The 14451-nt window shown below is 49.5% G+C and overlaps 1 protein-coding gene across 9 annotated transcripts in view; it reads right to left on the reverse strand.

The window, feature by feature from the left end:
* SULF2 (sulfatase 2) overlaps positions 1–14451 on the reverse strand; it is a 129230-nt gene that overhangs the window by 26629 nt on the left and 88150 nt on the right. For all 9 annotated transcript variants that reach the window (XR_010125110.1, XR_010125109.1, XM_054466534.2 and 6 more), the window contains exons 5-6: positions 6557–6726; positions 855–1005 (exon numbers count right to left, since the gene is read on the reverse strand). Coding sequence is in view for 7 of the 9 variants with exons in the window: in XM_054466534.2 (XP_054322509.1) it covers positions 855–1005; positions 6557–6726 (321 nt within the window). In the remaining 2 variants the exon portion in view is untranslated. The remainder of the gene's footprint in view (positions 1–854; positions 1006–6556; positions 6727–14451) is intronic.

A 14451-nucleotide genomic window follows, 5' to 3' on the forward strand; every position in this document is an offset into this window, starting at 1 on the left:
GAGCTCGCGATCTGGAAGGGCGCCGTGTGGAAGAACTTTCTGCATTGGTGGCCATGTTAATGTCTGTACTGTCCGATACAGTGGCCTCCAGCCACATGAACCTACTGAGCACGTGAAATGAGGCTTGTGTGACAGAACTGACTTTATAATGTTACTGCATTCAGTTTAAATAGCCATGGCTAAACAAAATGTGACAATATCCATACAATAGGATATTATTCAGCAATAACAGGGAATGAGGGGGACTGATTCATGCGACACCAGGGGTGAAGCTTGAACACGTGGCGCTAAGTGAAAGAAAGGCGCTGGGCACAGAAGGCCACAGCGTGTACGATTCCATTTATAGGAAGTGTGCAGAACACCAAATCTATAGAGACAGAAAGAGATCACCAGTTGTCTGGGGCTGGGAGTGAGGGAGATTTAGTGGGCGATGACTAAGGGCTGTGAGGTTTCTCTTTGGGGTAAGAAAAATGTCCTAACATGGATGTGGTGATGGTTATACAACTCTGGGCATATTAAAACCACAGATTTACACACTTTAATTGGGGGAATTGTATGGTATGTGAATTACATCCCAATAAATGTGTTCAAAAATGTAAATAGCAGGAAAAAAATGTAACTAGCATACATGGTTACCATATTGGGCAGCACAGATCTAGAGTATGTTTCATGAAGGAAGAGGCTTTTGTCTGGATTGCTCCGAGCTGTTCCCCAGGTCTAGCATATGGGGCCTCTTCATTCTGCCTTTGATTTCTGTTCCTCCAGGAAAACCCTGAAGGGCCAGGAGGTTTCGGCCCTGGCCTGGCTGCGGGTTTGGAGCCACGCCCACCAAGAGGCATGCAGCGGGCACCTACCGTCTCCATGGAGTCGTCCACCGACATGAGGGTCTGCAAGCGCTTCCGCTGGAGCATGTTGGTGAATTCCATGTGGATGGGCTTCATGGGCCCCGTGTAGCGCATGATCCAGTGTTTGTCCGGGTTGGGCGCATAGTTGTAGCTCGGCGTGCTGGTAGGCAAGGATATACGCATCGGTCAAAGCCAGGGACAGCCTGGACCCTGCCCGGCCCCCACCAGACCTGCCCGGATGAGCAGCCACCCTGTGCTGTGTCTGCAGCCCAGGGCCAGGTGTGCTCCCCTGGTGGGAAACGGGACATTGGCATGTCAGGGGCTTATCCAAACCGTTTCAGCGTTTCTCCACGTGTGAAGTGTGCACATGGGAAGCTCCTAAGAGGCACAGCATTCAGTGACCTTGAGTGACAAAGTGAGACAGCCAGTCCCTTGTCGGCTCTCTCAGGGCAAAGTCCCAGTTTGGTGCTAGTGTTTCTTTAACACCTCTCTAGACTTTGCTCATCTCCCTTTTGAAAAAAGGGAAGAAAGTCAAGTTCAGAGCCTTCATCGGGAACCAGTACCCAACTCAAATTCTGTAGCATTGCTTTGTGTGCCTTGTACCTATTTTTGGTAGATGGCAGTTACCTTTGGTGAATGGCAGGTGGCAGTTATTGTGGTTAAGGTACGACCACAGGCCCACAAAATATCCTTTTGCAATTGATTTTAGTTTGAAATAATAGAAATTGATTTAAAAATTCAATAAGTTATAGTTACATGTGTAAGGCCAGAATTGTGAGGAAGGCACCTGAATGTGCACATTTGGGACACGCCACATTCTTTTTTATTTTTTGAGACGGAGTCTCGCTCTGTCGCTCAGGCTGGAGTGCAGGGGCACGATCTCAGCTCACTGCAACCTCCACCTCCCAGTTCAAGCGAATCTCCTGCCTCAGCCTCCCAAGTAGCTGGGACTACAGGCGCGTGCCACCACACCTGGCTAATTTTTTTGTATTTTTAGTAGAAATGGGGTTTCACCGTGTTAGCCAGGATGGTCTCGATCTCCTGACCTCATCATCTGCCCGCCCTGGCCTCCCAAAGTGTTGGGATTACAGGCATGAGCCACTGCGCCCGGCCTCTTTGAGATGGAGTCTTGCTGTGGTCCAGGCTGGAGTGCAGTGGTGGGATCTCAGCTCACTGCAGCCTTTGCCTCCTGGGTTCAAGTGATTCTCCTGCCTCAGCCTCTTTAGTAGCTGGGACTACGGGCTTGTGTCACCACACCTGGCTAATTCTTGTAGTTTTAGTAGAGATGGGGTTTTGCCATGTTGGCCAGGCTGGTCTTGAACTCCTGACTTCAGGTGATCCACCCACCTCGGCCTCCCAAAGTTTTGGCATTACAAGCATGAGCCACTGCACCTGGCATGCTGCTTAATCGTGCAGCAGGAGTGTGTTGGGCAAAGTTCTGTCTGAGCACCTGTGATGTGAGGGATGGAGGGACCCCAAGCAGGTATCTATGATGATATCACGGCAGTGGTTGGCCATACCAGCTGCTGGGGGGTTCCAGCCCCAGTTCTGCCTTTGGCTAGTTAGTCCCCTCCCAAGGCATCAGTTCCCTCATTTCCTACCCAAGGAGAATATAGACAGTGCCAGTTCCCAAGATGGTTGTAAGCACTGAGGGATAGGCTATAAGGGGAACCCTTCTAACCACAGCCAGTGCGTGATGACTGCTCGGGAGAGGTTATCATTGGTGTGTCCCTTTGTCATTAGTAATCACGGGTGACTCCAGGGCAGAAGTCAGGTACACTGGGTCTGTCACTCACTCCGTGAGACAGTGGGCAGGTCCCCAAACTTCTCTGATCCTCTCTGTTTCCTGGTTAGTCAATGGGAGATTAAATCAAAACCAGAGGAATCATTGTGAGCAAACCAAGAGCACCTCCTTGTCACCTCAGTTTATGCCGGGCTCCTGGCTCTGAGCTACTGAAAACCGCAGCATGGGGGAGTCTCCTGGGTGGGGTGCACCATTGACAGGAGGCACTATTTAAGGCCTCACAAAACGTGGGCTTCCTCACGCTGGGCCTGATGGTTCTTGAAGGTCAGGTTCCCTGCAAATCTGGCCCCTCTTCCCAGTCAAGGCTGAAGTAAGGGTGAGTTTCCACTGCTTTTCACAGTGGGTGTTCTGGGGGCAAGGAGCTCCTGCGAAGAAGAGGAGGAAAAACAAGCCTGGTCAGAGGGGCATAGACATGTCTCCCTCTGGCCTGGTACGTCGGGACTTCAGCAGCGTCTCAAGTGTCACAATCATCTGGGGCAGAAATTGTGACGCTGCCGCTGGGGTAGCTTGGCAGCTGTGGACACCGTTGCTATCTAAGGCAGGAGGTGAGTCACTGTCTCCAAGGCTCCCCGGGACTCGGCTTTCTGAGCCCCTGGCTGATCTGCAGCCTCACGCCACTAAATCCATCAGGGCCCACACTTCCTTTCATTACAGAATGGCCAGGCTCTCCTATAGGCCGGCTCTGCCGTCTCAGGGCCTGACTCGCCATGTAGAACATTCCCAGGAACAAGCTCAGCTCCCCTCTCAGATCTCTCCCACTGAGGAACTGAAAGGGGGCTGCTGGGGGCAGCAGGCGGACAGAGACGCTCTCAGAGCAGCGAGCATGTGGGAAAATTGGTCCCGCAGGCCCAAGGGCCCGGATTCCAGGATGCAATTTTCAGCAATCATCCCTGAATCCACGAGAAGTTAGGCTGATGTCAGCCCTCGAGAACAGTGAGGGGTGAGTTTGTTCAGAGGATGATGATTTCTGCAGCCCCGGCTCTGAAAGAGCGCTTTTGGAGAAGGACACTGAGACCAGAAGGCAGCAGAGCCGGGTGGTGCTTGGGGTCGACGCCGGCTTGCTGGTCGCCTGTGTCAAGCCAGGCTCCCCCAGGGAGGATGTCGACATCTTCCCATGGGCCCAGCTGCCTATTCAACAAAGATCTGAAAACTTCTCCTCCTCCAGCATCCGGGGAATGTCTGGTGCGTTCACAAAAGGGCGTGAAGACCACCCTCCTTCCCTTCTGTTGGGGAAATGGCGGGAAGATGGTGGTGTCCTCACAGCCTCTCCACTGTGTGTCTGGGGCCATCAGCAGCAGCCCCAACATCCCTCACCCCAAAGCCCTTGAAGCCACAATCAGCGCCCTTTGAAGGGAAGCTCTGGGGGCTGATGGGCTGTGTCTGTGGGCATGCCTGTGTGTATCTTTGTATCTCTGCCTATGTCTGTGTTTGCGTGTGTGTATGTCTTTGTGTGTGTCTGTAACTGTATTTTTGTGTGTCTGCATGTGTGTATGTTTCTTTTTTTTTTTTTTTCGAGACAGGGTCTCACTCTGTCACTCAGGCTGGAGTGCAGTGGCGCAATCATAGCTCACTGCAGCCTCGACCTCTCGGGCCCAAGCAATCCTTCTGCCTCAGCCTTTCCAGTAGCTGGGAGTACAGGCGTGCACCACCACCCCTGGCTAATTTTAAATTTTCTGTAGAGACAGAGTCTCACTAAGTTGCCCAGGCTTGTGTGTGTTTCATTGTGTGTGTGTCTGCTTGTGTGGTATGTCTCTGTGTGCTTGTGTGTATTTGCATGTCTTCGTGTGTGTCTGTATGTATGTGACTGTGTGTGTGGGGGTGCATGGGGAGGGTGCAGGGCCCTGGGGTCTGTGGGGTGGATGGTACCACCATCTACCAGCTTTTGCCAGAGTCCACAAGGCCTGCCCCAGGACAGGGCATGCGCTGGCTTTCTAGGGGAGAGATGGGATAGGAGACCCCTGACAGAAAGATCCAGTGCTCTAACCGTGCGCCCCGGCTCTGTCCCCTCTCCACCCCTTCTTGACTGTCATCATTAAACATCCTAGCTGCAGAACTTTCTCTTTTTTGGTTTCTTTCGGAAATGATTACACCCCAGAGATGAGAGAGCCTTCCAAACATGCCCCTAAGAAGGCAAAGGGGGCTTCTCCACAAAAGAATAGACAGTGCTCATTTTCAATTTCTGTAATTTTCATTTCAAAGGGAAAATAAACCAGCAGGCAATGTCAAACAATTTCATCACGAAATTCTGGCACCGCTTGCTGCTGCTTGGGGTGAAGCCGGCACCTCTTTTAGAGATGCTGCTGAAGCAAAGCGTCCCTTCCCTCACCCACGACTTCTCCCTTAGACAGGGCTGAGTGGCCTCCACCCCCTGCAGGGATGAGTTCTAAGTGGGGGTAGGGTGGGGTGCCGGCTGCTGGGGGAGGCTGACCTTCTTGGGTGGAGAGGAGTGGGCTTGGGTTTGGAGGGGGAGCCAGACAGATGCGCACAGCAGCAATGCTGCAGCCCCTGGGACCCAGCTCATCATCTTCTGTCAAAGCCTCCTCCCCAGAGACCAGGGGATGGGAAGGTGAACAGTGCCTTCGGTACCCTCTCTGAGCTGCTTCAAGGGCTGTCAGAAAGTAATTACAGGAGGGGCTTGAGGAGGGCAATGTATTCAGATTGTAATGAAGCTAAACACCCTGAATATTCAGGCAGATTCCAAACCGCCCCATCCTTGCAGCCCCAGAATGTCACAGTAAGGGCTGCTGAGTCACTGCTAAGCAGGGGGTGGTCTGAGGCAGAGAGAAGCAAGAGAACTTTCCAGGAAGTTTCCCAGCCAGCAGGATAGAGTACTACAGGGGTGGGCAGAGGCATGGGAAGCAGAAGTAGGGGGCTGGATTTGAATCCTGGCTCTGCCACTTAGAGCTGGGTGACCTCAGGTAAGTTACCTTACCTCTCTGTGCCTCAGTTTCTTCATCTGTAAAATGGGAATACCAAGTGTGACAGGCAGCCTCCAAGATGGCCCTTGATAATCCCTACTTCCTGGCCTTCACAGCCCTGCGTAGACCCTCCACATTGTAGAAGGATCGGTCTGTGTGACCAATAGAATGTGGCAGAGTGATGGTGCCACTTCCGAGATTAGGTTGTAAAAGACACTGTGGCTTCCTTCTTGGCCTTTACTCTCTCTCTGATCATTTGCTCTGGGCGAGGCCAGCTATCATGTTGTGAGGACACTCAAACACCCTATGGACAGAGGCTCCTGTGGCAAGACACAGCCATGGGACTGAGCCCCAGTCAAGCCTCAGGTGACTGCAGCCCCAGCTGACACCTTGATTGCAACCTCAGGAGACCCTGGGCCAGAAGCTCAGAACAGCCACTCCCAGATTCCTGACTCACAGACACCATGAAATAATTTGTGTTTGTTGTTTTAAGTTGCTACATTCTGGGATGATTTGTTACATGGCAATAGATAACTGGTACACCAAGGGTCATTGTGAGTATTCAGGGACTGGACATAATACCAAGGGCTTAGCACAGCACCTGCTACATAGCCCACAGCTCAATAAATGGTGGCAAATAATTAGTCTGGTAAAACTATGGACCCCCTCCTCAAAAGAATGTTTTTAGATGTCTTAAATAAAATACACATGGCATTAAAAGGAAACCTATACTACGCAGTTCCATCCACAGACCTCTTCGGTGGGAGGCCTTATATCCCAAGTTAAAAATTCTCCTGCCTTGGTCTGTTGGCCAGGCTGTCTGGAGTTGCATCCCAGTTTCACCATGGACAAGCAGTATGTTCTTGGGGTCTTTAAACCAGGAGGATTAGACACAGTGAAGTCATGATGGTGACAGTACTGTTGCTAAAGCCTGACCCTCCCCCTTCATGCTAAGCATTGCCTCTGGCAGGCAGAGTGCTGAGGCTTACATGTGCTGAGATGCGTTTGGGAAGAGGCGTGAATATTGTGGGGCTGAATCCTCAGGGCCGTGGGGGGCTGCATGGCTGATGACCATGAGGACTGGCCTGTGCGGGTACATCTTCTTGGACGTGCGGAAGAAGCTCACGCTGTCATTGGTGATGAGGTCTGTGAGGTAATCCTAGGGGGTGGGGAGAGACAGGAGAACAGGTGAGGAGCCAGGTATTCCTACTGGTGTCCGCTACGTGCCAGGCACCCTGCTAGGCACTGGGGACACAACAGTGAACAAAACAATTTCTGCCCTTCTGGAGCTGACAGTCTAGGGAGCAGACAGACAAGAAATAAGCAAGTAAAATAAATGAAATGCCAGACAAATGATGCAAATGGTGCTAAACTAATTGGAGATAAAGCAGAGAAGCGGATAGGGAGAACAGGGCAGGAATTGCAATATATCACTTAAGATAGATATTAAAAGAATACGCTGGGTGGGATGGCTCACACCTGTGATCCCAGCACTTTGGGAGGCTGAGGTGAACGGATCACCTGAGGTCAGCTCGAGACCAGCCTGGCCAACATGGTGAAACACCATGTCCACTAAAAATACAAAAATTAAGCAGGCGTGGTGGTGAACACCTGTAGCCCAGCTACTCAGAAGGCTGAGGCAGGAGAATCGCTTGAACACAAGAGGTGGAGGCTGCAGTGAGCCAAGACTGCATGATTGCACTCCAGCCTGGGTGACAAAGCAAGACTCTGACTCAAAAAAAAAAAAAGATATTAAAATAATAATAGCTAACACTATTGAGTGCTTATGATATGCCAAGGACTGTTCTGTGTTTACCTGTATTTGCTTGCTTAATTCTGACATAACTATAGAAAGTAGGTATGATGATAATCCTTATTTTCCAGAACAGGAAATTAAGGCACAGAGAAGCTAAGTAAATTACCCAATAACACACAGCTAGTAAATGTTGGACCCAGCACTACATAGTCTTGGCTCCTAAGTCTGAAGTTTTTTCAAGGCTCTGGGGACACTGTCATGCAGGGTGGGTATATCCCTAAGTTCCTGGGGTGCCTACACAGGGGCAGGAGCAGACACATGTATAAATAAAGAACCAAGGTAGTTAAAAGGTATGACAGATGAAGGAAATATCATAAAACAGAGAGATGTAACAAAGAGTAACTGGGAGCTGAGGTGAGGGGCATATTTTAGCTGGGGCAGTCAGGGAGGTCCTCTCTGAGGAGGTGACATTTGAATTGAGACCTGAATCATGAGAAGGAGCTGGGCATAGGAAGATATATATCACTGGATTTTGCCAGAATCCCCTGGAGAGCTTACTGATACCTGGGCCCACCCCCAGAGATTCTGGTTGGATTGGCCTGCGGTTTGGCCCAGGTATCAGACTTTTAAAAAACTCCCCAGGGGATTCTAATGGATATTCAGGATTGAGAATCACTGATCCAGGGAAGAGTTCCAGGCAGAGATAACAGGGCTCTGAGGCAGGATTGTGCTTGCCATGTGCTCTAAAAATAGAAAAGAGGGCAGATGGCAACCGGCTCCTTGGAAAGAGGGTAAAATGTCAGAGGGTAAAATGCAGAAATGATATAAGGAGCAGCACACACACAAAAAAGGGATGGGGATGCAGTAATGTCTCCAGGAAAATAAGGAACTGACTTACATATTGGGCAAGAGGAGAGAAGAGTTGGAGGAAAAGTAAATGGCCAGAACTGGAGGCTTTAAAAGCTCAGCTAAGAAGCTGAGGTTTGCCTATACTCTTAATTTTTTTTTTGGTCAGGGTCTTGCTCCATTGCCTAGACTGGAGTGCAGTGGTGAAATCATGGCTCACTGCAGCCTCCATCTCCCAGGCTCAAGTGATCCTCCCACCTTGGCCTCCCAAAGTGCTGGGATTACAGACGTGAGCCACAGCACCCATACAACTCTTCCTGAATTTAGTAAATATTTAGCTGCTAATCTTTCTTCAAGGTAATGAGTTCTTGAAATATACCCTCTGCTAGAAAGCAGCTCTGCTCAAAACAATTACTTTCAAAAAGTGATTATTTTTGAGAAAAAAAGGTGAAGAGGTGTCTACAGCTTCCACCCTGAAGTATACAACATATATACATACTATGATGTATTCATACATCTACAGACACTCTTTCAGGTACGCTCATCCACTATATCCATATGCACAAGAATGGCCACTGCAATATTGTTTGTAAAACAAAAACATTGCAGTGACCAGCAGGAGGATATATGTTTAATAGCATGCATGTATATATATTATACACACACATACATATTAGAGACAAGGTCTTGCTCTGTCGCTCAGGCTGGAGTGCAGTGGCACAATCATAGCTCAGTGTAACCCTGAAGTCCTCAGCTCAAGTGATCCTTCTGCCTCAGCCTTCTGAGTAGCTAGGACTATAGGCATGTGCCACCACACCCAGCTAATTTTTCATTTTTATTCTTATTTTGTAGAGACAGGGTCTCTACAGAGAGAGTCTTGAGTATCTAACAGTGGTTAGCTCAAGTAGATACAGCTAGCAAGTGGCTGCCCAGGCTGATCTTCAACTCCTGGTCTCAAGCAATCCTCCTGCCTCAGCCTCCCAAAGTGTAGGTATTAAGGCATGAGCCAACACACCTGGTGGCATTGCTTCCATACTATGCAATGCTGTGCAGACATTAAAAAGGCATGTGTAAAGTTGTCCAAGATACATGGTTAAGGGTAAGAGCAAGCAACAGAGTCAAACTCAGAAACATTCTATTTTTTGTGGGGGCAGAGGGAAGGGAGGGTGAAGAGGAGAAACCAAACTCTAACCTCATATATTTTTGAGCATCAAGGAAAAATCTGGAAGGATATCAAAATGCTGATTGAAGACTGGGAAGAGGAGAGAAGCGGAGAAAGTTACTTGCTTCTTTATATATTGCTCCTTGAATATTATTTATGGATTAATTTTGGGGAGTAAAAACAATTTTATAAGGGGGGGCTCTACATAATTTATTACATAAAAATAATATATGTTATATAAATCAAAGAGCTGCTGCTATAGTTTTGGAACATGATATAAAGGTATTAGAAAACTTCTTAAAATGACAAAGGTAATTTACAATGGATCTAAAAATGGTGCAGAGCTCTGTACCCTGACATCAACAGTCAGGGCCTGAAGGGGTCAAGTCAGGAAATGGCATGAGAATGAGATGGAACCGCCAGCAGTGGACACTTGCTGCCACCTGCCAGTGGGGTGGGGTGGGAAGCCACCATTGCTCTTCATAACAGACTCATCTTCACTACTTCATCTTAGAACTATATGCCTGTTTGGCCGTGGTTAAACTTTTTTAAAAATAAAGCTACCATTAACCTCCATTCCTAGGAGAAGATATACAATGGGATTATAAAGCAGTGAAAAAGAACAGAGCTACATGGATGAACACGGATCAAACATGGATAAATCTTACAATGTTATATTGGGTGAGAAAAGCAGGTTGTGGAAGGATGTGTATGATATGATATCATTTATAAAAAGTCTAAGGACACAAACACAGCATCGTACATTGTTTGAGATATCCGCCTATGGGATGAAAGAATAAAGGTATGTGTGGGAAGAAGCTCCAGGATATTGGCTACCTCCAGGGGAGGGCTCAGGCCGGGGCAGGATAAGACCTAGGAGGGTGGGTCAGGGGCTCCCACAGTCTAATGTTTCAAAATGTGTGTGGGGTGATTATGGTACCTGCCTCTCGAGGCTGACAGGCGGGTTAAAGCGCTAATAGATGTGAAGCTCTTGCCATAGTGTCCTGTGCACAGCCAGCTCTCTGTCACCACTCAGCTAAGAATCAGGACTGTCTTGGTGGCTGGGCAAATTTCCTCCATGTCTGAGAGCTCCCTTCCTTATCCGTCCTCCTCAGTGGCCACTCCTCAGCTAAGTCTTCCCCGATCTCTGCTGGCTCCGCAATGCCACGTGACACACCTGCCTCCAAAGCTGCCACCCTGCTCCACCGGTGGGCAGTTAGTGCCGGGCCAGTCAACAAGAGCCGCCCATCCCTCCGGCCACAGGGCTTCAGCCACGCCCAGGTATCCCAGGGAGAGAACAGGGGTCATCGGCCAGGGTGGCAGGGGCAGCATCCAGCGACGCTCAGGGGCAGCCAGGACACAGCCACTGGGTGGACGTGGGGTGCGGGAGGGGCGGGTTACCCCCACCCCTGTTGGTCTCTGGTTTGGGCAGTTGGGGGAAGGGTACAGAGAAGGCCTGGACCAGGCGAAAGGCCCAGTTCAGATACGGACACACTGTGTTTGGGGTGCCCAGGGCGAGCCATGAGGAAGGACTCTGAAATTCAGAGCTGCGAGAAAGACGGTGAGAGACGGTTGGAGGCCCGCAGGCCCAGGTGCGTTCTCCAGAATCCGGCGCCCAGGAGTCAGGCTCTACCCAGGTGCTCCTGGCCTGCACAGCTCCACAGGGCTGAGAAGCCACAGCTGGGACCCCGAGGTGCATCTGGCCCCCTCTGGCAAGCACCCTCTGAGCCTCAGGTGATTCCTGCAGGCATCCACAAGCTTCACCGACTGAGTAGCTAGTGTCTGTGGAGACTGCCAGCCTCAGCCCTAGGCAAAAGCATGTTTCCCTCGAGTGGGCACTCCGCACCGGGCTTCCCTCCAAGGCCAAGGCAGTGCGTGTGGGTGGCAGTGGCTCCAAGGGCTCCAGACAACTTGTAATGAATGATCATAGGCTCTTAGTGTTATCAAATATCTTAGCTCAGCTGCTAGTCACAGCAACTTTGACAAGTGGACATTATACCCATTTTACAGATAAGGAAGTGAGGTCCCCAAACAAATAAGCCATGCATCCAGAGCTGGAGCCAAGGCCTTTGTATTTTTGGGTCAGGTCCATCTTCCCCCCGCCTCCCCACAGATAAAATTATTAATGAGAAGCATACATAGTGGTTTAGAGCAAGTATGCACAAATTGTTCCTGTAAAGGGCCAGACAGTAAATATTTTAGACTCTGCAGGCCCCATGTCTCAGTTGCAACTACTCATTACCGCCACTGCGGCTTGAAGGCAGCTATCAGGAAAATGAACGGGCATGTCCGTGCTCCAGTAAACCTTTATGTATGGATGCAGTTTCAATTTCATGTATTTTTCACGTCATGAAAATTACTCTTAAAAGCTTTATTGTGGTAAAAAAAACATGAGCTGTATGCTTTTTAATAAAGTTTTATCTGTGAAGTAGAGTACTGTTAACTCTAAGCACCATGTTGTATAGCAGATCTCTAGAACTGTTTCATCTTGCATAACTGAAACCTCATACATCTTGAACAGGACCTCCCCAGTTCCCCCTCCCCTGGGCCCTGCCAGCCACCATTCTCCTTTTTGCTGCTATTGTCTGACTAATTTAGATGCCTCATGTAAGTGGAATCATGCAGTATTTGTCCTTCTGTGTCTGGTTTATTTCACTTAGCATAATGTTCTCAAGGTTCATCCATGTTGCTGCATACGATAGGATTTCCTTATTTTATTATTTTATTTTGAGACAGAGTCTCGCTCTGTTGGCCAGGCTGGAGTGCAGTGGCGCGACCTCGGCTCACTGCAGCCTCTGCCTCCCAGGTTCAAGTGATTCTCCTGCCTCAGCCTCCCAAGTAGCTGGACTACAGGCATGTGCCACCATGTCCAGCTAATTTTTGTATTTTTAGTAGAGACAGGGTTTCACCATGTTGGCCAGGCTGGTCTCGAACTCCTGGCCTCAAGTGATCCACGTGGTTTGGCCTCCCAAAGTGCTGGGATTACAGGCATGAGCCACTGCGCCTGGCTGGATTTCCTTCTTTTTAAAGGCTGAACAACATTCCTTTTTGTATATACCTTGTGAAAAATGCTCTTCTTTTGATAGTTTTTTCAATTAGTTGAAAATGTAAAAACCATTCTTAGCTCAGGGGCCATACAAAAACCACCAGTCTGGGCCCACGGGCTGTGGTTTAGTGCATGGACTTTGAAGCCAGATGGCCTGGGTTCGAATCCTGCTTTATCACTTACTAGGCTATGTGGCCTGGTTACATTACTTAGCCTCTCTGGGCCTCGGTTTTCTCATCTGACAGTTGGGAATAGTCACAGTATATACCTCACAGACTATGGTGAGAAATGCATGGGTTAATTTGTGTAAAATGATTCAAACAGTATCTGGTACATGATATGTCTAAATGAGTGTCATTATTCCTCAAGAACCATATGCCTGCATTTTCTTTGTGAAAATTAAAATAGTACAAAGGACAGTGAAGTCTCATTTGATTAGATTACTCCTTACCGCCTCCCCACCCCCACCCCCACCCCCACCCCCATAACTTTGGCTGTTCTGTCCCCTACTGGGAATAAACTTTCCAGTGTTTTGTTAGGTATGTTATAGTATCACTTTACGCATCTTTTTATATTATGAATCGCATCATACTGTACATATTCATTTATCTATCTGACAAATACAGCAGTGAACAAAACAAATGAGCATTCCTGCCTTCATGGGGCTTGTATTCCTATGAGAAGAGACAGATACTCAACACATGAATCAGTAATATACACAGGGTGTAACGCACCAGATGGTGATTTGTTGCAGTAAGGAGTGTGGTGGGGGTGCCCTTAAACAAGGTGGTCCAGGAAGGCTAAAATGGTGACATTTGGCTAAGGACCTGAGGAGTTCTGGAACTTGCTTTTCCCACTCTGCCTGATGGGCTCAGGACATAAGGCAGACCGGCTTCATCCTTTGCCCAGGATCTTCCAGAGGAGGGATGCTTCATGGTCATTTAGTTATTTCGTGTATTGGTGGACTTTGCTGATTTCTTTCAGTAACAAACAGAGCTACAACCAACTGCTTTGTCACGCCATCTCCTGCCTATGACTGAGGCTTCTCCAGATAGACAGAGAAGTGTACATGCTGCGGCAAGGGGTGGGGCACATTAAGTTCATAAGATCTGCCAGGTTGCCCCCAGACTGGCTGTGCGCGGCCATCACCTCCCTGCAGAGCCACCCAACACCCAGGCCCGCTTTTGCCAGCTACCTGGAAGCCTCTTTTGGGGTGACTCAACTCTAGGTCATTCTCACTTCCCTTCCCACTAACAACTGTCTTGCCTTCTCCAACCCTCTTCTGCCATTAGCGCTTGTCCTGTATCACTCTTTTCTCATCACCACTGCCTCTTTCTGCCCTTGACATCTGGACCCCTTTGGTGGCATGTGCCCATCTGTGGATTAGTGACTTGGGACAGAGTCCTCAGAGGCCTTCTGAGGGGGGCTTATGAAGGGTTGCCGCTTCCTCCCTGCTTGGGCCTCCCAACAAGGCCCGCCCGAGGCAGCAGTGACATTCTGCCTTGCCAGAGGCATCTTACTGCCTGATCTAGGGCCCAGGGCACAGAGCTCCCGAGCTCTGCCTCGGCTGGAAACCCCAGGCTCACCCCTGTTCCCTTGACGCTTGGGCTCCTGCTGCTCACCGCTACCCTCAGGATTTGAACCCTGGACCTGAGCCAGTTCTGACTTCACCGCCCCGCCCTCTGCCCACATCCCTGTTAGAGTGTCTCTGTTCCCAGGCCCCTGGTAACTGGGGGGCCAGGAATCCTCTCACGCCTCCCTCACAGGGCTGTTCTCATTCACAGGGGGAGATGTGTGGATGTGCGTGGGCAGGAAACAGGGCAAAAGGATGGACGTTCTATGTCCCCATGCTTAGCCCCAAAAGAATCCTGAGCACCCCGGGATAACTTGATTATTGGGCTGCTCTGAGATGAGGCGTGGATGTGGTGAAGAATTTTACAAAGAAGGGAATGTATTTTTCAGGATATTTAGAGAATCCACCTGCACCGAGGCTGGGAGGAGGGAAACAGCGTGCTTAGCCCTGGGACTGGAATTTATATTCCAAGGAGTCCATGTCGGACTGCCTTATCAGAAC

Source organism: Pongo pygmaeus, chromosome 21 (assembly GCF_028885625.2).
Source record: "Pongo pygmaeus isolate AG05252 chromosome 21, NHGRI_mPonPyg2-v2.0_pri, whole genome shotgun sequence".
NCBI classification, from domain to species: Eukaryota; Metazoa; Chordata; class Mammalia; order Primates; family Hominidae; genus Pongo; species Pongo pygmaeus.